This window comes from Aethalodelphis obliquidens, unplaced genomic scaffold (assembly GCF_003676395.1).
Source record: "Aethalodelphis obliquidens isolate GAN/ISIS:26980383/991018 unplaced genomic scaffold, ASM367639v1 scaffold17, whole genome shotgun sequence".
In the NCBI taxonomy this organism is placed as follows: Eukaryota; Metazoa; Chordata; class Mammalia; order Artiodactyla; family Delphinidae; genus Aethalodelphis; species Aethalodelphis obliquidens.
The window spans coordinates 18,084,147-18,111,949 of NW_020837961.1; the positions used below are offsets into that span (position 1 = coordinate 18,084,147).

At 38.3% G+C, this 27,803-nt stretch overlaps 1 protein-coding gene across 1 annotated transcript in view; it reads right to left on the bottom strand.

Annotated features, from left to right (window-relative positions):
* Positions 1-27,803, bottom strand: part of PPP3CA (protein phosphatase 3 catalytic subunit alpha) — a 299,648-nt gene that overhangs the window by 139,300 nt on the left and 132,545 nt on the right. The window contains exon 2 of the mRNA XM_027117002.1: positions 16,127-16,327. Coding sequence (XP_026972803.1) covers positions 16,127-16,327 — 201 coding nt within the window. The remainder of the gene's footprint in view (positions 1-16,126; positions 16,328-27,803) is intronic.

The window sequence follows — 27,803 nt, forward strand, 5'->3', positions numbered from 1 at the left end:
TTGTTCACAGAGTGCCTACGAGGTCTCAGGAACTGTGTGAGCATCTTTTTGAACACTGCCTCCTGTCCCACAGCATTGTAAGATAGAAATTATTTCAATCCTCTCTACAGATGAGTAAATGGAGAGAGATGTGTGAGGTAACTTGTCAGCAGCAGGATTAAAACTTAACGTCTGTTTGATTCTAGAGACAGTGTTCTTTTCACCAGGTGACAGCGCCTTACCCTGACAAAATTCCTATGACATACAGAATGCAGATGCTACTTGAAAAAATTCAGAACACATGATTGAACATATCCATGTTCCATTTCACTTTTACCTTCTACAGAAAGGTTAAAATTTTAGTATTTTACCAGTAGCACAGTGAATACTTAATGGCTTTAGCATTAAGCCTTACTTAAAACAGAAAATCAAAATCTGCTCCAAAAGAAACCTTGTCTTTACATTTAAAAAATTTTATTTAAAATCATGATCATCACTGACCCTTAAATAATGTACTCTGTCTGACAAATACAGTCACACCGTCTCCCTTCGGCCCCTACCACACAGATTGTTGGTACTGTGCTCCCTTTCCCGAGGTACGTCTGACAGTTCCCAGATTCCTTTGATCAATCATAATACTTATTTTGTTATATTCCTTCCTCTCTTTTCCTCCACCGTTCTAAACTGGACAACCCACCATAAGTCAACCCCCAAACCAATTCCAGTCTGTCCTTGAAAGCATCATGCCTGTTTCCATCATAATTTTACCCCCAGCCTGTTTCCTGAAATGAGCATTTGTCATTACATTTACCTAGCCATCACTAAATTCAACATAAAACTCCGTAGCTACCATGGGTCCCCGAGACATCCTTCAAATGAATGGAAACGTCCCCATGAGTCCCCCTGGCCTAATTCCTCAGACTCAACCCAACCACACATGGACCACTCCTTTTGTCAGCCTCAGCCATCAGACGATTATTTCTCTGACCCCTGCTACCTCCTGGTAATTCTTACTTTGTGGAACCCAAGCCTATTTGGCTGTTACCAGCCAACTGGACTGAATCTTGCTAATTTGCCAATCTTACCAATCCCTTCATCACACTCAATCCTCCCCAGTTTTCTTCCTTTCTTAAACTATCTCCAGAACAATCACCCCCCAACTCCCGTCCTCTCACCGTAGAAACCAAAGAGGTGTCAGAGACATCACAGATCCTCTTGTAGGTGATCTCAGTTCCCGGGAGGCAATTTAGGAAAAAAAAAAAAACAGCTACAGAAATTGGGCCTAAGTGCTACACAAGACCTCATTACATTTTAGGAAAGGTTTGCCACCTTTTGGATACCACCTTAAAGAATCTATTGCCTGGCTGAAGAAGTCTGACTCAGCTACAGAGTCATCTCTTCATTGCTGAGGCAAGTCACATTGTCTGCGGGCAACAGTACCACTGGCCTTGAATCTGTGACTTGCAATTACAAGAATCCAGTACACTGTCCTCTAGAACTACATCACCCTGGATATGGAGGGAAGTGACTGCTACACCTCTGTAATCTCACTGATATCTTTGCAATAACCAGGAAGGTTCAAGAGGCAAAGGAAGAAATTCCTTGCAGGAAAGATGACAGGTTCTGGGACTTCTTCTGGCGGATCCCTGAAGGCCTATGAAGTTGGGCATATAGACTAATTCAGTCTATAATCTGCCTTTCTGCTTATCCTCCTAGCAGTATCCCTCTCGCTAAATGTCTCTGGGTGACACAGTTCAGCAACTGGCAACCTTCGCCAAGTCTCAACAGATGGCTCAGCTGGTTCTTGATGAACAGAAGGTGACTGAACGAAAAATGGCCTTATATTGTTCAAAGAAACAGACTGTTTCTTCTTTCCTGGAATAAGAGGAGGGACTGACAAAAACTCTCTCCTTGACCAAACTTTAGAAAGTCTTCTCTGAGTCATCTTTTCATCTAGGCCTCATCCTTGGGGCCCTGTCTTCAGGCTGCCTAGTTCAGTTCTAGGAAGAATCCCCCCCACCTTTAATATCTGATCACCTGGGCCTGCCAGGAGCAAGGATTCCCTATCCTTGACATCTTCTCTTAGGAATTCTCCATCCAGTGACCCCCTTGTCCTGCTCTTTGGCTATGAATGCCCACTTGTCCTTATTGTATTCTGAATTGAGCTCAGTTTTCTACTGAAGTTTCTTTTCCCCTGTTGTAATAGTTTTGGGATAAAATATGTTTTTACCACTTTAACTGGTACCTGGCTTTGACACATGGTATATAGGGTCGTAAGAAATGTTAATAAACTCTACAAACTAAGATATTGCATGCATCACTTCACTTGACAAATATTGATGGATATCTACCAAGAGACAGTCACTAGGCTTGATGCTAAGAATAAACAGTAGCCAAAGGCAGACAAAGGGTCTACCCTCTTCAAATTGACCATTTAGTGAGGACCAGATATCACACAAACAACGATCACACGAGTAACATAACAGCATTACTATGATAAGTAGTTTGAAGAAAAGGTACACAGTACTATACTGGGGTAAGTCAGGGAAGGCTTCCCTGAAGAACGAATGAAGTGACTTTGCAGCTGAAATCTAACTATTCAAGATTATTGGGTTTGTGTATGGGGGCGGGGGGTGGGGGTAGGGATCGGGCATTCTAGAGAGAAGGAACAGCCTGTGCCAAGTCTCTTATTGACAGAAATGGAATGAAAGAATGCCAGTGTAGACAGGTCCCAGAAAATAATGAGAAGTAGGCAGTGGATGAGACTGGAGACATATGTGGGGAACGGAACAGTCAAGATTTTCTAAACCGTCTTAGGATTTGCAACTTGATGCTAAGGGCAATTGGACACCACTGTATACATGCGCTTCTTTAGCACCCTGCCTGCATCAGGGTACATGCCCAATCAGTGAAAACTTCAAAATACTTGAATCATCTTAATGTGTGAGGTATGATATTTGTCTCACACATAGGACAAATTTCATACAACACTGAGTTTGGGCCCTAGAGTGGTCAGTGGCAGGATGGCTGGGAATGTAAAATACAGATGATGTACACTTTGTTGGTAGTTCCATGAACTGTTATTTAAAACAGCGGTCCCCAACCTTTTTGGCACCAGGGACCAGTGTCGTGGAAGACAATTTTTCCACAGACTGGGTTGGGGGGTATGGTTTCGGGATGACTCAAGCGCATTACATTTATTGTGCACTTTATTTCTATTATTATTACATTGTAATATATGATGAAATAATTATACAACTCCCCATAATGCAGAATCAGTGGGAACCCCGAGCTTGTTTTCCTGCAACTAGATGGTCCCATCTGGGGGTGATGGGAGAGAACGATACCCAAAGTGTGTTGCTTATGTCCGGACTACTCCTTAATTGTCACTTGCTACTCACCAATAGGGTTTTGATATGAGTCTGCAAGCAGTTGATTTATTATGGTCTCTGTGCAGTCAAACCTCTCTGCTGATGGGAATCTGTATTTGCAGCCACTCCCCAGCGCTAGCATCACAGCCTCAGCTCCACCTCAGATCATCAGGCATTAGATTCTCATAAGGAGGACGCAACCTACATCCCTCTCATCCGCAGTTCACAGTAGGGTTCACGCTCCTATGAGAATCTGATGCCGCCGCTGATCTGACAGGAGTCGGATCTCTGGCGGTAATGAGAGCGATGGGGAGTGGCTGTAAATACAGAAGCTTCCCTTGCTCGCCCACCACTCACCTCCTGCTGTGCCACCCGGTTCCTAACAGGCAATGGACCAGTACTGCTCCGTGGCCCAGGGGTTGGGGACCCCTGATTTAAAAAGTCAATCACCCATGGCCATCATCAAAAAGTCTACAAATAATAAATGCTGGAAAGGGTGTGGAGAAAAGGGAACCCTCTCACACTGTTGGTAGTAATGTAAATTGGTGCAGCCACTGCGGAAAACAGTATGGAGGTTCCTTAAAAAACTAAAAATAGAGCTACCATATGATCCAGCAATCTCACCCCTGGGCATATATCTGGAAAAGAAGAAAACTTTAATTTGACAAGATGCATACACCCCAGCGTTCATAGCAGCCCTATTAACAATGGTCAAGACATCGAAGCAACCTAAATGTCCATAGAAATCATCACACTGAGTGAAGTAAGTCAGACAGAGAAAGACAAACATTATACGACATCACTTATATGTGGAATCTAAAAAATAATCCAATGAACATATTTACAAAACAGAAACAGACTCACAGACATACAAAACAAACTTACGGTTACCAAAGGGGAAAAGAGGGGAGGGAGGGATAAATTAGAAGTATGGGATTAACAGATACACACCACTATATATAAAATAGATAAACAACAAGATTTATTGTATAGCACAGGGACCTATCTTTAAAGAAGGTCAATCACCCAAATTGGAAATGAAAATGTATTTGCGTCAGAATGATTCTCAGCCGTCAAGTATGGAGTATTATTACTTGGACGTGGGATGCTTGAGCAAGACCCACCCTCCCGTATTTGGTTAATTGCTTCTAATTTTAAAAGACATCTTAGCCCATATTATACAGGTTTTAAATGATTGTTTTCATTTTCTTATTTCTAATCGATATACTGATGGCATGACCATGAACGCAAAATTTATTTTTCTTTAATTAAAATTGAAACTCATTTGCAATTTAGAAAGGATGAGTAATAGAGAGCTGTAGGCATAAGGGCCTCTCCGCTCCCTCTTCCATTCCACAGCCCTCTCGGTATTTACTTACATCCATAAAAGGGGAAATGCAAAGTCTGCTATAATATCCAAATGTTAATCTAGTTAACAGTTCTCTATGCTTCTAATCACTGAACAATGGAACAGAACTGATAGTTGCAATATTAGCTGCATAAGAACAATAACAGCCACGACAAAAATGGTTACAGCAATGATGATAAAGCAGCTGCTATTTGCCAGGCACTTACTCTGAGGGCTGTGCTTGCAACACTTCACTTTATCGGAGTGACAGGCATGAAACTCACACCTCATCTCTTCAAAGATGAGAAAGCTGAGGTTTACAGAGGTGAAATAATTTGTCCAGTGGTAAATAGCTAAGAACTTGCAGATCCTGAATGCCTCTCTAGAGGTCCATGATTTGTAACCCCGATACCACACTACATAGGATGAAAATAAAGTTATTGTTGCACGGTCACTGGGAGATGTACCTCAGCAGGTGAACTGGACAGCACAGATGAAATCGCCCTTCCTTTTCTCACCTCTTTCCACACCATTCTTTTTTTTTTTTTTTCCTTCTGATAAACTGGCTGGCCCAGAAGTTTGAGTATAATCAGAAAATGCTAAACAGACCACAGTGGGAAAAGAATCTATAAATTGGCCCACTGCCACTATACCCTTAATAAACTAAGCTAACCAGCCACAAATAATATTGAAAGGGCCTAAAAAAAAAACCTCATGTACTTTTAACACTTCCTTAATTCAGATTCTTAAGTGGAATGGATATTGTATATCAATAATGCAGACAATTTACTTTCTAATTTCCACCTAGCTTTGATATATATTTAATAAGAATTACCAGCTTATCTCTTGAAGAAGGCAAAAAAAAAGCGGTAATTAAGGTTAAGCTAAGGTCCACCTTAGAAGGAGCTGGGCTTTAATGTTTAAAATACGAGGAAGAGAATTTCAAATGAATAATTTCTGTTTCATGTTTATGATTATCTGACAATCTCCTATTCATCACATGTTATACAAAGAGCCAATCAAATTTTACCATTAAAAAACTAAATGAAAAACATATGTAATTAGGAGTTTAAAGGGGATGCTAAATATCTACAAATTTCTCTGAACTAAATTGAATTCCTAAAATGGGAGCTTGATTTTCAAGGTCAATGTTGCCTTAAGAAAGAATCAGATTATGTTAATAAAGACCAAAGCAAACATGCATATTACTTTGAGAAAACAGAAAGGAAGGTACAAAGCATCCTTTGTTTGAAATGGAAACAAATGTCTTTGCAAGTCATTTCAAAAATATTCTCCCTTATAAGCAATAAAGGATATAAGACTGATGACAGTTAAAAGCAGCACTAGATGTATCAAAGGCATACCACCAGATGGCATCTTAAATCAGATAGCACATTCAGAGACGGTGAGTTAACTATGTTTCTGAAATGGAATCAAATTCATGAATTCCAAACAGATTTTTTAATATTAAAATGTCTGACACTAACCATAAAATCCAAAGAACCCAACAATGTAGTCTTGAATATAACCAAAATATATGAATCTAAAAAGAAAGGCACTGTAAATAAAATGGTGATCTTGATACAATTTTTATTTTAAAAAAGACATAACAAATGGAGTCGTAAGAGAAAAGGAAAGTTCGGTTAGTAATTTCACGTTTCCTTCATTATTACCTACAATTTTTGTTTCCACAAATCCTAATTTTACTCTATCAGAGGGCTTTGTTTATTGTAAACATGAAGAAAGACAGTTCAGAGCATAAGAAAAATAGTAAGAAAAAAAGCTTATAAAAAAAAAAACAGGTCAAGTTTCCTTTCACCTACATATATGACTCTTATGAACTTAAAGTTCAAAAGCCTTGATGTCCAAACCTTAAATATCTTCAGGAACAGAATGAAACAATGCTGCCATGTCTAAAACTGCTTGGTACCTGGACCACAATGTCAAATATGAACAGAAATTAATACAGAGAAGCATATCATACACCAAACTGGAGTCAAAAAGTAACCATATGATAGCAGGATCTGAAATCTTGTTCAGAATATTAAAATACAATATTGTTTCATAAAAACCTCTGAAACAGACTTGATTATCCCCTGGATGTGGGATGTGTTGGTTGTTTTCTTCTACGATAATATAATCAGTAAAATCCTATTTTTACAACACACAGTTAACTAGAAATGTTATTTTCATATGATAAAAGCAACTTAGAGGATACTTGTTACCAGTTTGTAATTTATTCTTGGAATGGATTTATGTATATAGACTGTATTCTACATACACATTTTAGGGCTTAATATAAGGAAAGAACACTGGACTTTTTTGAGCGTTTTCCTTTTTCCCCTTCCTCAACACACTTGACTTAGGTCTCAAACCCATCTGTGGATTTCACATTACTTCACAAGGCAATGCTTACTCCATGATGCTGGTGGAGAGCCCAGCAAAATAGAAGGAAAAGCTATGTGACCTCCAAGACAAAAGCAAAGCCAGGACTGAACTACCTAAAGGCCTTCTCTCATGGAATATATTTTAACATTAGCAAGATGTGTACGTAAAAGTATTTAATTCATATTTTAAAAATACATTTTATATATGAAGATAGTCATTTAAATAGTGGTAAAGCAGCTGACTCAAAACTGAATATTATTCCCTTACTAATCCACTAATTAAGTCACAGATTCTTCTATAAGAAACTACTTCTGACCAGTTCATATATTTATCCAGTATCTCATTTGTCCAAAATCCTCCACTTTAGACAGATAGCAACAAATAGCTATTCAGGAGAAAAGAACAGAGTAAAAAAGATAACTGTTATTTAAATGACGACACTAACAAAATACAGAAACACACACATCCACACACATGCATAAATACATACATACTCTGTTTAAGAGGTTCCTATATCTGACCATTATATTCTTACCATAAGCTACTATGTGCAAATCAGCACTACATTTACATTAAAATTATTTTGAAACAGAGGAACATTCACAAAACCGTAACATAAAATTCATGTCCTCAGCTGTTAACATTTAATAGGATAATAGCATGAAATGATAAAAAAAATTCAGTACAATATACAGTTGACCCTTAAACAACACGGGTTTGAACCACATGGATTGTTTTTCGACAGCAAATACTACAGGATCAGAGGTTGCTTGAATCTGCAGGTGCAAAACTGCATGTATATGGAGGGCCAACTATAAGTTATACGCACATTTTCGACTACGTGAAGGGTCAGCACCCATAAGCCCCTGGTTGTACAAGGATAAACTGTAGTTAAATGTCATGCTATATAGTTACTCTCAGATTTCATAATTTCATGGACCTGTAAAATTAACTTCTAACCCCAAATAAAATAGGAATAGACATTGCTGAACTGCCTGCATTTTAATACCAGTTCTGGCACCTTCTAGTTCAGTAACCTTAGATATAATACTCAATTTCACTGAGCTTCAGTTTCCTCATTTGTAAAATTGAACTGATCACAGCACTTCCTTCACAGGGTTGTGTGAAAACTCAAGAGTTAAAATGTACAGTGTGGACTTCCCTGGTGGCGCAGTGGTTGAGAGTCCGCCTGCCGATGCAGAAGACACGGGTTCGTGCCCCGGTCCGGGAAGATCCCACATGCCGCGGAGCGGCTGGGCCCGTGAGCCATGGCCGCTGAGCCTGCGCGTCCGGAGCCTGTGCTCCGCAACGGGAGAGGCCACAACAGTGAGAGGCCCGCGTACCGCAAAAACAAACAAACAAACAAAAAAAACCGTACAGGGTTTATAACACTACGAACTGGTAAAAAACAAGAACCGAACAAATGTTAGCCTTACAACAAAAATAACTCATTAATTTGTCCCCCCAAAAGTATAAAAAGCAATTACTGTCACCATAGTTTCACGTACATAAAGAAAGCGTTCTCACTAAAATGAAAAAGGCAATTTCAGTCTGGACCAGTGAAAACTTTGTCATAGCCCAGTCCCAGTCTGTGGCCAGTATGTGGGAATGTCCATTAAGAACTGGATCACAAGAGAATAAAATCAGTGGAATCTAAAATTATTAGGGACACTTCAATGGGAAAATGGAACATGACATGAGTTGGAAACATAAATATAATCTGAATTTCCTGTAGACAAAGGGAAGTGTATCTACATTTTTCCTTTAAGGTATCAAAGAAGAATGCACCTTCCTTACCTGGAAGCCTTTCAGTGTTATTTGAAACACTACTTCTCTTAAAGGCACAGTAGTATTGATAATAATATATTTCAACCTTCTCTAAAACCATCAGAGTATTATTATTGCAAGTGATCACTTTCAGATTTTAAAAATAATAGTTTGGGGATTTTTATCTTCCTATGGAAACAACTACAGGTGTTGCCTTATGAACGGTGCTTACACACCTTACTATTTGTGAAAACTGACTCATGGCAAATTGAAAAGCATAGGGCACACTGTGTCTTAAAGCAAAATATCTCTTCACGTAATTATGATGTAATAACTGTCAAATGCTTCTTCTGGGTGGTGTTATATGTTTATTGACATTAATAGATTACATCAATAGATTATTACTGACTGGTATGTTACACACAAATGCTGAATTCCTAAGGCTCAGCTATTCTTAATATAATACTGTATTCATCACCACAATTCACTTAAAGATGCTTTTGATCCCAGTCTTCCTTTATTCTCCGCAGTAGCTTTCTATAGTCAACTCTCGAAGAGCTTGTAAAGGAAAGCACTACAAAGGTTTTTCACTGGGGAAAAACTATATAAACTTTATGCCCCAATGGTACTAAGCACTATTGTTTGGTCTTGCCCCCTTGTGTTATAGCAATACATTTTAATTTAAAATATAATAAATTATAAATAGAGTCAAAATAATTTATTCCTTGTATTTCTCAGTAATGAGCAAGAACAAATTCTAGTCAAATGAGCTGAAATGCTTGATTATTTTCAACCTAATACAGAGGTAGAATAGTGCATGTAATACCATGTAATAGCTCAGCATGAGTTATGTTGACGGATCCTGTTCATAGCAAGGTCTTCAGCTGATTAGCTATGAGGCCAGTTACTTAAACCAGTGGTTCCTGTAGAGGGGTCCCAGATCAAGGGGCTCATCACCATCTGGGAACCTGTTAGATATTCAAGTTCTCAGGCCCTACTCCAGACCTACTAAATCAGAAACTCTGGAGGTGGAACTCGGCAATCTGTGTTCTATGAAGCCCTCCGGGCAATTCTGATCCATGCTCAAGTTCCAGAAACACTGACTTAAACTCTCTGAGACTCCCTTCTCCCACTTGTAAGATGGGTTTCCTAAGACCAACCTTGCAAAACAAGGGAGGAAAACAAATCAGGGAAAAGGACGCTGGCTCTCATGCAGTGACCTTTTATCCTTTTTTTTTTTTTTTAATCAAGGGCCCACATTAAGGGGAATAAAAACATCAAACTGTGGTGGCTGCCACAGGCTGGGCCTGAAATGTGCTGACCTGCCAGCGGTGGGCTAGGTACCAAAATAGGCCTCGGGCTGCAGGGCAGGCCCTAAAGATTTGGCCACTGAAATCTTTGAAGTGGGCAAAATGCCCCAGAAGTAATATTTTATCCTCATATAAACTAAGGCTGCATTGCTCTGATTGTGACAAATGATAGTATGAAGAGAATAAACACTGATCTTTCGGTTCTCAAAAGACACTGGATTCTTACCCCACTTAACTCTCCCCGGAGTAAAGGCATGGGGAATTCTCCTAATTGACGTCAGCTGCTGTAAGGGAAGGAATGCCATGACCTTAAACTTGGCCACTAGTTCACTCTCACATCCAGGAACAAAGCCAAAGGGTTCTCCTGGCAACTGCCTGACATGCTAAATGGCAGGCACAGCCACTGAGGGAATCCTTTGCTGCCCTAGGGACAAATCCCCCCCTGCAGGAAACAGACAAACTGGAGAGATTAGCAGTTTGCCCAGCTGATGCTGGCCTATCCCCCCGGTCCAGGGAGCAGAAAATGAGTTCTAAATCATTCTCTTCAAAGACCCAGGCTCCTGGTCGGCTTCTGCTTTATACATGAGGGAAATGTTCTCTGCTAGGTCAAAGGGAAAATAGGAAAATATGAGAACTTGAAAGAGAAATGTAATAAACTGGATCCCTGCATAAATCATCCTACCATATTCAAGAAGTCGTTAATGGATATTGACTAAGCACAAACTAATCAGACATTTTAAGATCAATGTCAATCATCATTCTTGAAGGGCCCTGTAATCAAAATCGGATCCAATTCTCCTAGCCTGCCAAAATCATTGCCAGGGCACAAGGCATACTCGGGACATACTGAACGAGTATGAAAGGTTCCTGATCAGCCCCTCTCGCAAGAGCTCCTCCCTGCTCACTCTACTCATCTCATCCAGGATGCTATTCTAGCCACAAACTTGACTGTGTAACTCCCCAGCTCCAAGACCCTCTCCACTCTCCCAGTGCCTACAGAACAGTAACCAAATGTTTAAGTGCTGCTTACAAGAGACTAATATTTGACCCTGACCGTCCAACCTCAGTCTCACCCCCCACCCCTACCCCTCACACCCTTCTGATACCTTGTCTTCCCACAGCAAATCTCCAAGATCATGCCTTCCCACTTTACAAAAAATAACAGTGCCTTTCGTATGCTGTTGTCTCTGCCCAGAATAACCTTTGCTAGCTTTTTCACACAGTAAAATCTCACCTATCACACATGCTCCAGTTCAAGTACCATGTAATCTGTCAAGACTTTCTTGGCTTTCCTGCATTCCTTGTTCTGAGTTCCCACACTAGTTTATAGGCACCTTCATTATGGTTCTTAACAAATTTTACAGTAATTATCTATTTCTGTATCTGACTCCCCAAATAGACCTTGAGTATTCTACTCAAGGACTATGCCTCATCTGTTTCAATCATCCACAGTTCCTAGCCTTCTGAAAGAGTTCTCAATCCATATCCAGGATAGATAGGATCCGAGCTATTTAACAGGTTTTTTTTTAGCTCAAAAATGTAATATAATAATCAACGGACACTGTCAGGGAAACCGTAGCCATTTAGAAAAGAGGAAAACTTTTTGGTTTTAAGTTAGCTCTATCCAGTTGGATATTTCTAAATTTGCTTGAATAAATCTAGATCATATCCTTTCATTTAATCAATAGTTTGATGCACATATCTTTCGGCAAATATCTGTTTCAGTTTTTTTGTTATATGCTGACCCCTGGGAGAGCAGAGACCAGGTCTTATTCACCTGTGTATAACACACACCACCTGTACCAGGCAAATGTTTGGTAAACTGAATTCCCAAATGACTTGTACCTTAGTTCAGCTTAGTTCACAAAATACCTTAGACTGGGTAGCTTAAACAACAAGCACTTATTTCTCACAGTTCTGGAGGATGGGAAGTCCAAGATCAAGGTGCTGGCATATTCAGTGTTTGGTTAGGGTTCTGTTCCTGGTTTGCAGATGGCCACCTTCCTGCTGTATCCCCACACGGAGTAAAGAGAGAGGGCTCTCATCTCATCTTCTTATCAGGGCACTAATCCCATCACAAGGGGTCCACCCTCAGGACTCAACTAAATCTAATTATTTCCCAAAGACCCCACCTCCAAATAACATCACACTGGGGGTCTGGGCTTCAACATATGATTACTGGGGAGACACAAACATGCAGTCCATAGCAAGTTGCTACACAGATATTTGGCCACATTTTTTAATGTTCCATTTGTATGTCTGCAAGGAAACAAAGATAAATTTAACTCAATTTTCAAAAAAGAGTCAAAAAGAGGGAAAATACTTTCCTTCACAAAATGCCTCCAATATAGAAACACATTCTTCAAGTTAAATGTCTAAAACAGCCATCATTCTAATCAGGCAAGTTTGCTGAGAGAAAAGAGCAGAATGTAACTCATACTTCCCTTGCTTTGATTAGGGTCCCATAACTAATCCTCACTTCTACTCCCACAGAGATGGTTACTGGCTTATCTAAATCCATGCTCCAGGAGGGTAAGGTACATAGTGCTTTATCACCTTCCCCAGAGGGATACGTGGAGGGAGCATTGGGACCAGGCAGTTTCCTGGTCCTTCTCCAAAATCAAAAGTACAGAATTTTAAGGGAAAAAAATCCTAACTGAACATAAACCTTTTGTTTTACTGCTTTAAAAACACTTGAAGGGAAGGGAGGAAGGGAAGTTGGGCAGCTTTGTAAATTTAAACATCAAAGAAATGCTAAAGGAATGCAATAATGCCCAGATTTCCAATAATCAGGACACTAATTCCTAGATTTTCTTTAAATAGGAGCAAACCATGACACAGAGGTTAGCACAACTCCTCTCTAAACATTTGACTGTGAAACGTTTTTATTAATAAAAAGTAGGAGGGAAGAAAAGAAGAGGGAAAGCTGGGGAGTAGCTTTTGTGCATGATTATAAAATAGTTGCCATTTGTTTCATTTTGTGAGTTTACATATCAGGCTATACTTAAAGCTGAATTGCCCACAAGAAGCTAATCGTCAGTTTCTACCCTGATGGCTCACCTTACATTTTTAGGAATCTGACATACGTAGGTGAGAGACTATTTCTAATACCACTTGAAAACCACCATATGGTTTCAGGCTTCAGGCTTTTTCTCCCTACATTAAAAGTCCTTCTTCTTTCCCCTTACTCTTTTTTCACAGGTTCTCATTTGCAGCTCTACTGTTTTCCTTCTTCTCCCCCTCCTCTTCTACATCTTCCTCCTTGCTGCTTTCTCTTTTAAACTGTTTAAGTTCTCCATTTTTCTTAAGTGTGGAATTCTGAACTACATAAAGAATACTCTACCCTGAAGATTTGGAAGTGTAAACTATGCCTTTTATTGCATAGCGTAGTGTCAATATAATATTGACTTCATTGATTCACTTCACTGATTCAGTTATCCAAATAACAAATATTCTACATTTAAAAATAAATATTACATTGCTGGTTCAGCTGTCCAAATAAAATCAAATCTCAGAACACAATCATATATCATAAAATGTTATCAATAAATCATAAGAAGTATCTTGAAATACAGAGAGATAGCAATTTTCTCGGATCACTGTACCCTGCTTTCATTTTGCAGTCCTCCGTGCTTCAGCTTGGAAAGTTCATGGGTTAAAATATGAAGCTATGGATTTAGCTTTCTGGTGAATCATATGCAAAAGAGTTTTTTTTTTCCCTTTTAATGGAAATGGTAAAATAAATTCCCCCACCACTTATATTACGTATCTTTATATTCCCAGAAAAGGAAGAAAGAGATCACTGCAATGGAATCTACTGGAGGTTCCTTAGAATCCTGCCTTCATTAAGAAATATAAACACTACATATTCTGTGCTACATATTCTGTGATGTCTCCATAGCTACTTCTGTCACCATCTAGAAGGATTTTTTTTTCTTTCTCCCCCAGGGAAAGTTATACATAATTGAGTCCTGATTTCTAAAGTCTCTTCATATCTATATTGGGAAATGTGCCAAACTGTCAGCTGGAATCTCACTAGAAAGAACGAGGTACAACCTCTGCTGAATATGAGGGCAATTAGTCAATGGACCCCAGAAAGGTTCAGGGATAAAACATCACGAATCTGACTTTTCCAGAAACCTCCCTATGTGTTCTTTCAGGACAGAGCCTCATCAAACAGAAGAGCTGATTGTATCCCAGGAAATATATTCCCCTAAATGTCTATTTTACATGTTTCCTTTTTGTTATAATTATCACCTCCATTAATACCTACTGTGCTCATTAGTGAGTTTAACATGAATTGGAAATCACACATTATTATGTGAAGTAGAGAAAATATCATAATAAATATAATATACCATATTTATCATATCATAATGTCATATTATGATATCATAGTAAAATATCAAGCCATTCATTCTTACCAAAATCAAAAAAACTTAATGATATAGATATCATTTAAAGTTACGATTTTACCATTTATTTATAGGTGGAATTTACAGTGAATTTTTTAAAGTAGTTTCTTTGCCAGTAGATTCCAAGCTACTACTTAGATGTTAAAAATTTTTCATATTTTAGTATCTAAGAAAGTAAAGCATGTTCACATTTGTTTTGTTCTTATATTTCCACAGTGTCTGTAAGTCAAAGATAATAATGCATGAGTGCATTTTAACACATGGAAAATGGGGTTCATAGTGATACACACAGGGGAAGTATGTAGCTTGATTTTTCACCACTGGTCCAACACTGACTTACCACCGGAACCAATTTCTCCTGCTGCCTGGCCCCAAACACACTCATTATTCTTCTGAATTACAAATAAGAAAAACAGCATTGCCAACCCAAAACAAAACGTAAATGTCAATTTCTCTGGAAGAGGAATCATTAGAGGCATTTTGATCAAGGAAGGTCTAGTCTGATATTCAAGAGCGCTTATCTTGCTCTTACCAGTCACCTTCAAAAATATATTAGAAGGCCAATAATATTATAAGTACATGAAGGTTTGGAAGAAAGAAGCAATCAGTAGTATATATGAAATATTTTAAACGTCCTTTTTGTTTTGAAAAGCATAATATTCTATGTCAAACTTCTTCCCTTTGCCAGAATGATAATAATTAAGGAAAAAATACATGTTTTTTTTAGATTCTCTAGAAATACAAACGTGCAAGTTTAGCAAATTTCACAAAGTGTAGATGAAAAGCCTCTACTGTTTGACCCTCTATACAACACAAAACTTTTTAACAAGATTTAACTTTTATGGTCTAAGTGAAGTTCCACTTACCCAAAATACATATCTACCCTTAAGAAATAACAGAACAAAAACTCTCAAAAAGTAAAGACATATTTTCTAGGCATAAAATGATATAGGAAGGAGAGAAATTTTGTCTTCTTCCTAAAGTTCAATGGTTCTCAAACTTCAATGTTTGTCACGGTCACCTAGAGGACTTGATAAAACAGATCACTGGGCTTCACCCCAGAGAACTGATTCAGTAGTTCTGGGGTGGGAGCTGAGAAGGTACAGTTCAGCAGGTTTCTAGGTGGTGATGATGGTGATGCCAGTCTGGGATGACACTCTGAGAGCCACTGCATTAACTTAGTCACTTAACTACTTTGGAAGTCTTCCTATGCTTTGTCTGACCTTTCCTAGTGAACATCTTGTGTTCTTCGTGACAGCGTTCTACTGACAAAATGTCACTTCTTAGTTAAGGTATTACCTCAGAATATCTTCATCATCTCTAAGCTGCACACCACTTCTTAGGGTATCACATCACACAAATATTTAATACATGAAAATAAAAATACTGTTACATATGTATTAAATCTTTTGTTCCTAATGTACAGATTTGGCAGGAAAAGAGTAAGATGAAGAAGGTGAAGACTCACTGGTATCTAAGACTTTTGATTTGATGTTAAAAACAACAAAGTGTGGGTCCAAGTGGACAGTCTCCATCCTCAGGACTTACCTGTGACTGGCGCATCAATATCCAGCAAATTCTTTTCCTGTCGAAGAATTGAAGCCCCCTCTGTGATTATTCTCAAGGCAACACTCTCTTCCAGCCTGCCCTCCTTCATGAGATGTGCCTTTAAGATATCCACACGAGGTTTCCCATCGTTATCAAACACTTCTTTTGCCGTAAGCCGGTGACTTGGAGGAAACGGGACAGCTGAAAGCGAAGAAGTCAAATCGTTACATTAGCCAAAACTCCAGTCAAAGATTCAAGATTCGATAATAACCACCAAATATTCATCCCTATCACTAACCACCTACTAGAGTATTTTAAAAGTCCCCCCATTAAAATATGATCACGGGCTATCAAGAATTAAAGACTGCCTTCTTCCTATGATTCTAGATGTGATGTGACTGCTGAAAGGAAATTTACATTTCTTCTTCATCCAGTACTATCTCACGCATCTAGAAGATCCTGACTGAGTGAATAACAAAAAAGAAGAGAGATTTGTTTCTGTTAGGCAATAATCAATTCAGCAAAAGCAAAGAGTTCCTATACATCCATCCTTCTAATTTTGACTCGGGTGAAGACATTTCTTCACTAAAAAGCAGGCTCCTCTACTGAGATTAGAGGAAGGGGAAAAGACCTTTCAGACCAGATTTGCCCTTCAATGGGAGTTACACCTCTGAGTAAACTGACCCACTGACTCACAGTATAAGGACAGAGCAGGAATCTGAGGGTGAAAACGCACTGAATATTGAACAGAAAATCAGGGAATCTCTTGAACAGTGAGAGGACTGTACGACATCAGGAGACACAGGTATTTCGGAGTATGATATAATGACAAATTCCATTTGTTGCTCAGACTTAGAGCCAACCATTCTCTCTTCCAGCCGTGCCCCCATGCCTTCTTAACAGCAAGAAGGTCTCTTGTAGCTCCTGCCATTCTTCACATCTCTAAATACATTCATTCACTCATTCAGCCAGAGGATATTCACTAAACTCCTACAACATGCCAGGACGTCCAAAGGTCCACGGTCAGAGACGGTATTATAAAGGTTAAATTTCTGATAAATGGCCACTCAGCCCCTTCAGTGAGGGAAAAATCATTATTTCTCCATTTTACATGAGGGTTCATTTACTGGATAACTCAGATCTATTAGAAATATCTGGAAGAAGCACAAACACTGTTTCATGTAACTTTCATCTGCCGTGTGCCTTATGTCATATGCGTAAGAACATCTCCATATGAAGCACTTCTCTTAGGTAAAACACTTGATGTTACGGATTAAACCTAGCCCTCTTACCTCCTGAAAGAGTCTCTCAAAGAAGCAGGATTTAGGTTAGACCTATGCCAAGAAATTTTGTGCAATCTAATAGCACAGACTTGTTATCCAAGAGAAATGACAACTACTTAAAAGTCAGGAAATGAACATGTACCGATGGATGCAAGCTTGATTTTCCTAACAATCCAAGCATATCTATTTAACAATGCCTCCAAAGTGAAGTGGCAGTGCAGACTCAATGGACATGCATGAGGCTTTCATGGTCAGATGAACCTGGGTGCAAACCTTGGCTCTGAGCACCCACCAGCTATATGACCTTGGGCAAGCTAAATAACCTCCTTTGGCTTCAGTTACCTCACCTGGAAAGTGGGGATTATATCTATCTGAGGACTGTTCTAATAACTAAAGTAAATAGGACTAGTAGTAGCTATCATTGATAGAGTGTTTATTTTATGCCAGGCATTGTCTGGGTAATAAAGTCAGACACAACAATACAGCTGTAAGGGGAGGAAGGCATAAGTACAAGTGTTTATATATAAACTTATTTAGTCCCTATAACATTACTGTGGGAGAGAAACTTGAGATTCAAAAATATTAAGCACCTTGCCCAAGATAATCACCTAGTGATTTATACGCAGACCCGCTGAGCGTCAGCCCTGGCGCTCTGATGCCAGAATACTTGTGTTAATAGCTACACCACACTACTTCCCAGAAAGTACTTGACCGTGCTTCACAATTAAAAGGTGATGAGTAAACCACTTTCTAGAATTGAAATTCTAATGAATCCCGAGCGGTATTTCTTATAAAGACCACACTTTTATTTTCAAAAATTATTTGGAGTGGCTTATAGTAGAATAGATATGTAATACAAAAGCAAGAGGTAAAATGAGAGACAAAATGCATTAACACCAAAGCATAGTGTAAAATGAAAGAAAAAGAAAGTTCAAGAATTAAACGAGGAGAAAAAAGAGGCAACGAAGTCATTAGACTTCTGGCACTTGGGCTCTATTTTGTTCATTCTGTTTCTTTGCCCTCCTCCCTTTTTCTTGCCTGACTAACATACACGCTTGTTAAGAAAACATGGAAACATTTCGATGGCCACATTTCTTTACCTGGGTCTTTATGTTTGGTTTGAAAGTAGAAAATATCTTACCTGGCAACTCCTCAAAATTTCCCAGAGACAGGATGGGGGTGGAAAGGGGGAAACTTCAAAAGGACACTTGGGGTAAGGCCATGAGCTGATTTTTTTTTTTTTTTCAAGTGAGTTCCTAAAGTGTGACTAGGACAACTGTGAAGGTTTAAGTGACTCTGCAAAACTGTCAGGCAAGAATCATAGGAACACAGAAGGGAAGGAGGCTGATTTATTGTCAGGCAGTGGGTCTCTGCCACACACACGCTAGCTGGCCTTTATAAACTTCAGACAGATCAAAGGGTTAAACCTGAAAGAGCTGAAGCATTTAAGAAGATGAGAGGCAAAAGGAGAGCACCCCAGAGAGGGCATCACCTTCACGAATTAGACTTTCTCCAAGTCCCTAGACTCTCTCCAAGGCCAAGATCACTGCCATGACAGATGCTCCCACCCTTTGCTGCAGATCTCTTACCTTCCAGTAATTGCTAATCCTAAGGTAACTGGCTAAGGTAAAGCCACCTGGCACTGAGATATTGGGGCTGGTTCCAAATAAACCGAAGCAAGAAAAAAGAGGAGAAAGGCCAATCGAACGGCTCTATTTCCAAGTGGATGATAGGGACATTGATAAGATGGGCCCCTTTACCAATTAAACAGATGGCAAGGCCTGCAGGGGACCAAGATGGGCAGCAACGATGCCAAAGGGCAAACGCAGAGATGCGGTCAGCCAGAGAGAAGTTTTCTGGGACAAAACTAAGCATGGGCTAATATTTGCATTTGTACACTTTTTGGCTTCATAAAGAAAACACCAGCCTTACAAAGGTCACACTTATTTGCTTTCTCTATTCACCTAGAGTCCTATATGCAGACCTGTGCCAAACATTGAGCAAAAACTACTTGGACCAAAGAGTCCAATGTGCTTAGAAAACATTTCTTTCATTAACTCATTGTATAAGTGGCTACACTTGCTATAGCAAAATGGGATTTCCCCTTCCCTCTTTTGCTTTGAGTATGACAAGTTGCTTCCATTTATACATGAGCAGGCCAAGATTGGAAGAATTAAGCTTGTGCATGCTAATAAAAATTCTGAAATAACTGCTGATTTTCGGGCTGATTCTTTCTAAAACAATTTTCTCATAATTGCCTGTTAAGTAAAGAAGACGATATTATAGAAGACTTCTTAGAAGCATCCTAAAAATAGATAGAAACCTTCTCAGCTTTCTCTACTTCACAATTCCCACTCGGTGCCTTTTTTGCTATCGTTGTCAAATAAAACAGCAAAGTAGCTAAAATCCGGGACATGTAAGTCCTTGACTGACTCCTGCCACAAACCACCAAAGAAGTCTTTAAAGGCAAACAACACACTGGACTAGGGTTGTATTCCCATGTCATTGACTGTGGAAATCTGGCAAAGACTGATTTCCAAACAACAGGTTGGAAATGATATTGTTTCTTTTCTATTTGTTGATGCTACCAGAGAGTTCATCTATCTGATAGCGAGGAAGGTTGAAAGTCTAGGAACCAAAGCCATGGGCATCCAATACTGGCATCCAATTATTGACATTGGCATTCACCAGTAGAGAAATATATTCCAAGTCAGAAAAGGCTTGCAGCCAAGGTATTCCTAGTTCTGGGTTCTGGCTGACTATGGGGGCCACACCTCAGAGTCAGGGGTCCCCTGAGATTTGGGCTAGAGGTCGGTTTTAGACAACCACGAGCTGCCTCAGTAGCCATAAGTGAACTGTATCACTCTGGGGTAGACCGTGGTATCTGAGCTTTCTATTTCTCAACTCTGAGCCACTGCAGCCACTGTTGAAGGAATTCCTACTACTTGATGGGAAATATTCAAGAGTCACTGTCATGGTGATACCTTCACTGGAAGGAAAAGCAGGATACCTGCTGCCTGACCTCTTCCTGGAATAAATGCTGACAAGAGAGAACCACAGACTTAAGAAAACATTCAACCGAGGGATTTTTCAAACGTTGGTTTGGTTTAAAACAATTTTTTTGCTTCTTTCCTCAAACAAAATGACATCCAGAAATGCAAGTGTATCCAAAAGAAAGAAGAGCCTAAAGCAGATTGCTTGTTTCTCTTCTTCCGTACGATGGCAGTTAAGGTGTGCTCACGAAATCCTGGGGCTCTTTGGAGTAAAATTATAAATCTCCCAATTTAGACTGACTGCTGACCCCCTCCTAGTAAACAAAAAGCAACTGAAGTCAAGAGAGAGGATAAGTGAATTGTCCGAGGTCACAGGATTAGTCGGTGACAAAACCAACACTACATTCAGGTCTCCTGGTCTCTCTTCTCGCACTTTACCCTCCAGATCTGTCCGATATGAGGTTGACTGGCCACACATGAGGGCGGCTGAGCACTTGGAAAGTGGCCAGTCCAAACCAAGCCGTGCTGCAAAGCTACAGGATTCCCTGGACTTAGAACACTTGATACAAGGGGGGAAAAAAGATTGTAAAATGTCTCATCAACATTCTTATATTGATTACATGTTTTAATAATAAGATATATTGGGCTAAATAAAATGTACCATTAAAATTAATTCAAACTATTCCTCTTTCCTCCTTTTAATTCCATGACTAGAATATTTAAAATTGCATAAATGGCTTATACTACATTATTATTGAACCGTGATGTATCTTTCTCAACAAGTAAACGAGAACAGGGTGAGTGGAAATTATATTCCTTAATCGTTCTTCTCTTTCAGCTTTGGTTCCTACAAAACCTCAAACTATTTCAAAACCGGTTGCACGTTGGAATTGCTTTTTAAAATGAATGATGCCCAGGCCCTACCTCTAGAGATTCTGATTTAACTCGTCTAGGGTAGGGCCAGGGCAGTGGCAGGTTTGTTAAAGAAATCCAGAGTATACTAATGTGAAGTCCAGACTGAGATTCACTGACCTATCTATATCGTTAAGTAAAGATGTACAAAACACCAGGCAGTTTAATTTCCCCCCCAAACATGCTCCACAATGTCAATCATCCACAGCAGGTGCAATGTCTTTGCAAGTCCAGACACGTTTATTTCATCCCTCTCTGTAATCAGAATGCGTCCAGGAACAACACGTGTCCCATATTTCATGTGGCTACTGTCTGCACAGGGCTAAGATACTTATGTCAACACATGTTAAGAGAATAGCTTAAGGATACCACGTGTCAGACACAAAACACATTCTGGCCTGGCCTCCACAGAGTGGCACTCCATCGATTTCCTTCTGGACATCTGTGTATGTCACAAACTTCTTCTAATCAAACCATATCAATCAATCAATTGATCGGTCGTCAAGCACCTTTAAGCACCTACTCTGTGTCGTATTCCATGCTAGGCAGTGACAAGGGCTGGGGAGAAGTGAGCAAAAGAAAACAAAAACAAGCAGAGCCAGACTCTGAAGAACTTACATGTGGTAAAATTATGAGTTTTTGCTTGGGATAGATGGGAAACTGTTAAACCGCAAAACCTAAGGGCAAAATTTAAAGAAAATGACAGACAATATAAGCAGTAAGAAAAAAAAAGTGTCTTTATCTACCTTAAAGTTATGCCTGGGTTCCTAGAAACTCTTAGATGCAGTCACCCATTTCTTTTGTCTAAAGTATGTAATAAATATCTAATTTTTTAGATGACTCTGAAAGAGGAGGCTCTGTCTTGAAGGTAAGTAATGAAAATAGAATATGCTAATCGTAAGGTACTATATTCCAGCTACAATATACATAAGTACCTCCATCATCAGTAATTAAAATATGTGGAATCTGATCCTACTTCTGAACAGAGTGATGGGGTACATAAAAGGAAACACTAGTGACTTTTCACTAAATTTTCTTTGGGTTCTAACACAGAGAAATTAGGTTTGACTTATATTCTTCTGGGTTAAAAAAAATTCTATCAGTATGGGGATACATGTTTATCCATGCACAGAATGTCTATATGCAAAGATATACAAAACATGTTGTGTGGGAAAGATAGCTTAAAAATTAACCACAGCTAGCCTCTAAGAAAAACTATAGAAAGGTATTTATTAGAGTCCTACTTATGCTACTGCTGTGGATACTCATCACTTGTTTGTTTGAAAGCCTCTGGCTTTTATTATAGATATTAATGCCTGTCGAATTAAAATATGCTTGCCCAGCTCAAGTGCAGTTGAATATTAATTTTGTAAACAGAAACATTAACCTTGTAAACAGAAACATCCGGTCCCACTTAAGCTAAAAAAATTCTTCACAGTAGGTTTACAAACTTCAATTCATTAATTTACTAGTGTTTTTTTTCTTTTTTCCCCCTACTGCTATCATGACTTTATTCATCCTTAGCAGAGACATCTTTACCCACCCTCTCTGAATACAACCACACAGGTCCTGAGCTTTAAAATGTACTCAATTATTAGACACAGTATGTGTACTGATCATTTCACTAGCAAACTGAATACCCCATCTGGTTTTCCTGAATGTTTACGTGCAAATATAGCATAGTGGTATTTTATGTAACATCCCCAAAGTGTTAATAAAAGAGCACTACAGTACTCGAAACACTTATTAAAATAAGCAATTTTTTTCCTATGACTTACAGAACATATATTTTACACAGTAATTTTTGAAACTAAATCTGAAATGTGCTAAAGCAATTCTGTAAGATCAGACACAAATTAATGAAAATAAATATTGTTCCAACAACAAAGGATTAATAATTAATTAGTGAAAATGAGTACCTTAACAGTACAATCAGAGCTTCTTTTTATTGTCTGTTTCAAAATAATTTTCATGTAAGTGTTTCTTGATGTACAGCTACCCCCTAACCTTTCCATGCACAGCTTTTCTTATTTCCTGGCTGCTACCCTCAGTCTTGAGTCTAAGGACTCAAGGACATAGTCCACAACCCTCTCCACATGAAGTCTTGGGTTGTTCTATCACAAAACTCCTTTGAAGTTTTGATATTTTGGTTAGTTCATTTAATTACCAGAAAAACTGCAAGTGGCTTACATAATGAATTATGTAATAATGACTCAACATGAAAGATTATTTAACAAAAGTCTCAAGTTTCAAAATATTTCAGAATTACTGTGAGGCTTAAATAAAATCTGATTTTTCAGTGAAAATTTAAAAGTTCTACGCACAAGTCCTGTGACTAACATGCCGGTCAGGCCAATCACAAATTATTTTATACATGTACAAGATAAAAACAAAATTACATTTACGGGTTTTGATACATGATATCAAATGTTTAGATTAAACCAAGAATTTAAATTAAATATTAAATGTTTTAACTTAGATATGTAAATTAAATTATATATTTTTAAATGTCTTAATATGTAATTGAAGATGTGTTGTTTGATAAGGGTCTACTCTATTGTGTGTTTTGTTCTGTTTTGTTCAGTTTTAAATAAAGACAGACATAACATTTACAGCAGTATGTACTCCAGCTATACTGGATCTTGGAACTAGATAAAACGATTACAGCGGTATTTTCAGCAAATGGTATTTATAGTAATCTCTGGAATAGTAAATTTACAGTAATGCATAAAATTCCACTCACTTGGATACATTTACATAGAGGGCTTTTTAATTATTTATTTTTTGCCTTGAACATTTTTCTTCTTCTCTGGAGACATATGTCACAGGAAGAGATAAAATCAAGCAACAAACAAGATACTTTTAAGACAAGTTGAATTTATCTCCCAAGCAAGCAGGTCCCTACGAACACGATAATCATCCCTTAGGAATGAAGAGTATCCAGGGATTCTAAAACTTTATTTAACCCGAGACACACTTTATCATTCAGAAATCCTCCACTCCATGGCCTGAGACATGAAATACAAGGAAGGACTTTACCTGAATTGAACTATTTGATTAGAAATTCATTAATAAATATAAATCTGTGTATTGAAAATAGCGAACCTGCAAAGTATAATGTGTGCATTCTTAGTCTTCAATCTTAAACTTATAAGTTAATATGAAAAAAATCAATCTGTGCCCACACACAATTCTTTCCTTTCAAGTTCATCATTCAGCTGGAGATGCCCACACATTTTCTATGCCCACGTGCCTGCCCTCGGTCCCCATCCCCTGTAGTTGAAACACCTACGGGCGTCAGAATAATTTTTTTAAATGAACAGACTCTCTCTTCTTTGAAAGATCTTGATGAAATGGCAAATCTATGACACAAATGATATCGAATGATGTAAATCCTAAGTGGCAATTTAAGAATGTTACCACTTTTGCATATAAAAGGTGATCGTTTAAAAAAATAATGAATCTGGCATATAGCCTTATATCTGTGTGCCACAGTGAAGCAAAGATTGAAATACTCTGCCTCAGAGTCACCCTCCAGAGAGCCAAGGGCAGGAGCTAAATTCCCAGGTTTGCATTTAATTGCCCCTGCCCTCGCTCTGTGCTCCCTACTCCCCGTGGGCTCAATCATGAAGCATCAGGACCTCTGGCCCTCCCCATGTTCTAGTAATGCTTACACTGGTTGCTTTACTCTGATGACCAGAGACCTGCTCTCATCCACTCTCTCTGGTCTCCCATTTCTAAGAACGACCCACTCCTGTGAATAATATAGAAGCATACAGGAGGTCCCAATTCTCAGCACCTCAAATATGTACCCCACGAATCATAATCTTCACACATCTATTTAAAAACTGGAATGCTTTAGTGAATACCACCCACAAATGTACCCTCTCAAACTTCATTTTCATATGTTTCGTTTATCCTTAAAATGTCCTTGTCAATTCTGATTTTAAATCACATATGCATTTCTCAGCCTATGAAATGGAAAATGTCTGATATCATAATAAAGCTGCAACAGACTGCATTCCCTTCCTCCATAAAGAAACACTCTTAAGAAAGATTTTCCACCCGTAAACAGCGCATATTTTGTGCATAAAGAACATTCTCAAAGAACTAAGGAAACAGGTTGCTGGGATTATAATGTCAATTGCAAATTGACAGGCAACACCAAATTTCACTCTTTAAATGAGTCAATCACCACTATTTAAAAAAAAAATCAGAATAATTCTAATAATAAGTAGAAAGATTAACAATCGAGTGCCACCAAAGGTTCAAGTCCAGTACCCTGGCATTTGATATTCAATCAATATGTTTTTGAGTGAATGCAAAAATGAATGAACTTCTTTTTTCTCCTTGTTCACTCAGATGGGGGTAAAATTTCTGTGGTACTAGAAGTACAGATGGTCCCCAATTTACAATGGTTCCACTTACAATTTTTCAATTTTTCAACTTCACCATGATAACCAAACACATGTATTCAGCAGAAACTGTACTTCTAACTTTGAATTTTGATCTCTCCCAAGGCTAGTGATCTGCAGTATACTACTCTTTTTGATCCATAGCTCTCAGTTAGCCAAGCAATAATGATACACTTACAACCACTCTGTTTTTCACTTTCAGTGCAGTATTCAATAAATTATGTGAGATATTCAACGCTTTATTATAAAAATAGGCTTTGTGTCAGATGATTTTGCCCAACGTTGACTAATGTACATGTTCTGAGCACACTTATGGTAGGCTAGACTAGCCTATGGTATTTGGTAGATTAGAGGTATGTACTAAATGAATTTTCAACTTATGTTGATATTTTTGACTTAGGATGGGTTTATTGGGAAATAACCCTATCATAAGTCGAGGAAGATCTGTAGTTTAAGAAGAGAGAAAAGAAAAAAATGGCTTTGTTCAGATCTAAAAGTATGTATGGAATTATAAAAAGAACAGTCAATGGCCAAAATAACTCAAACTGAAAACTTCATTTAGTAAATGTGTCTTTAGAAGTGCTCATTACAGGAAAGAGATCAAGTCTGTCAGATGTATGTTTCATCCCAAGATGAAACATACAGACATGGTCAAAAGTGAGCAACAGAGAAAATTGAAAAGGGAAGGGGAAACAATCACTACAAAAAGTTTGAAGTACTGAATGTTTTAATCCCACATGTGATTACAGGATCATATATAAAACTTGTTGTTATCTGTGATGTAAAATTAACCCAACAACAATAAAAACAATACCATATCAGTACAATAGTATTTCGGTGCTTTTAAGCTTATAAAGCACTATTCTCTGGAATTTCAGAAAGACATTCAAACATTTCCTTTAAAAAGAACATTTTCTAGTTTAGAAGAATGCTATTAATATGTATTACTGAATTTACTGAAGTATGCTTCAGTAAAAAAAAGACTTTGTTTTAACTGTTAAACTCGAAATATCTGAGACTTAATAGACTAACACTTTCTCAGCATTCCTAAGGGTCAGAAGTAGCTCAGGACTTTCCTTCCCATCTTTTTAGTATCTGTTTGACAAACTATCACTACCAGTCAGAATGAATTCAAATCTTATTTGTAGACACAAATGAAAAATTTATTGTAAAATGTAGCAGTCAAGAATAGCTAGAAACTAGGTTATCTAACTCATTCTAAGCACATATAGAATGATAAACAGAGCAACATAATTCCCATGATATAAGACTTCGGGTTATGGTTCCCTAAAACATTTTAAAAGCTTCAGTCCCATAAATTTTTCACTACCCAAGTTCAAGACACTCATTTGGGCATGATGGTGAATCATTTAGGCAACACTGTGAATGCTTTTCTTAAAGTTACATGTGCCGAATTCACAACTGGCAGGCTCATTTAGAAACATAGTATTTTTTTTATTACCACATCATTTAAAATCTTTCCTTGCCTTAAATCCCTACTCAAGAAATAATCACGATTAAATATATAACTAACAGATTAATACAAATGTAAGATAAAGGATATATCCACACACACACAAATCAAATGGTGAAAGAGTGTACGTTACTCTAACAATGGAGTTGTGTGTGTGCTCTTTAAATCCTTTGATCCACGATAATGCTCCACTTATTCAGAGCTCTGGTTCCCATCATCTTCACCAACAACAGTTCAATTACACACCCAGAGGTAATCAAAAACTGAGCTGGAGTGAGAACACTCACCAGAAAATCTGTGCCCATTACCCCATAGGAAAGGAATGGAGGCATTCTCAGAATACTAAATAGAAAAGGACGGTGGCCGGCCATAACTAAGCATCCCTGTATAGAGTTCCATGTTTCACTACAGACCTAGAGGATATCAGGGCATATCCATGGTGTTCATAATGGTACACATTCCACACTTCATAAGCATCTTATTCCAGATTACTGGACAATACACTGTTACAAAGTGGAAAAGGTATAATACAATTTTGATATGCTTTCATTAAGTAGAATTTTCAATAATTTAGTGTTTAAAAGAGATATGTCTCAGTTA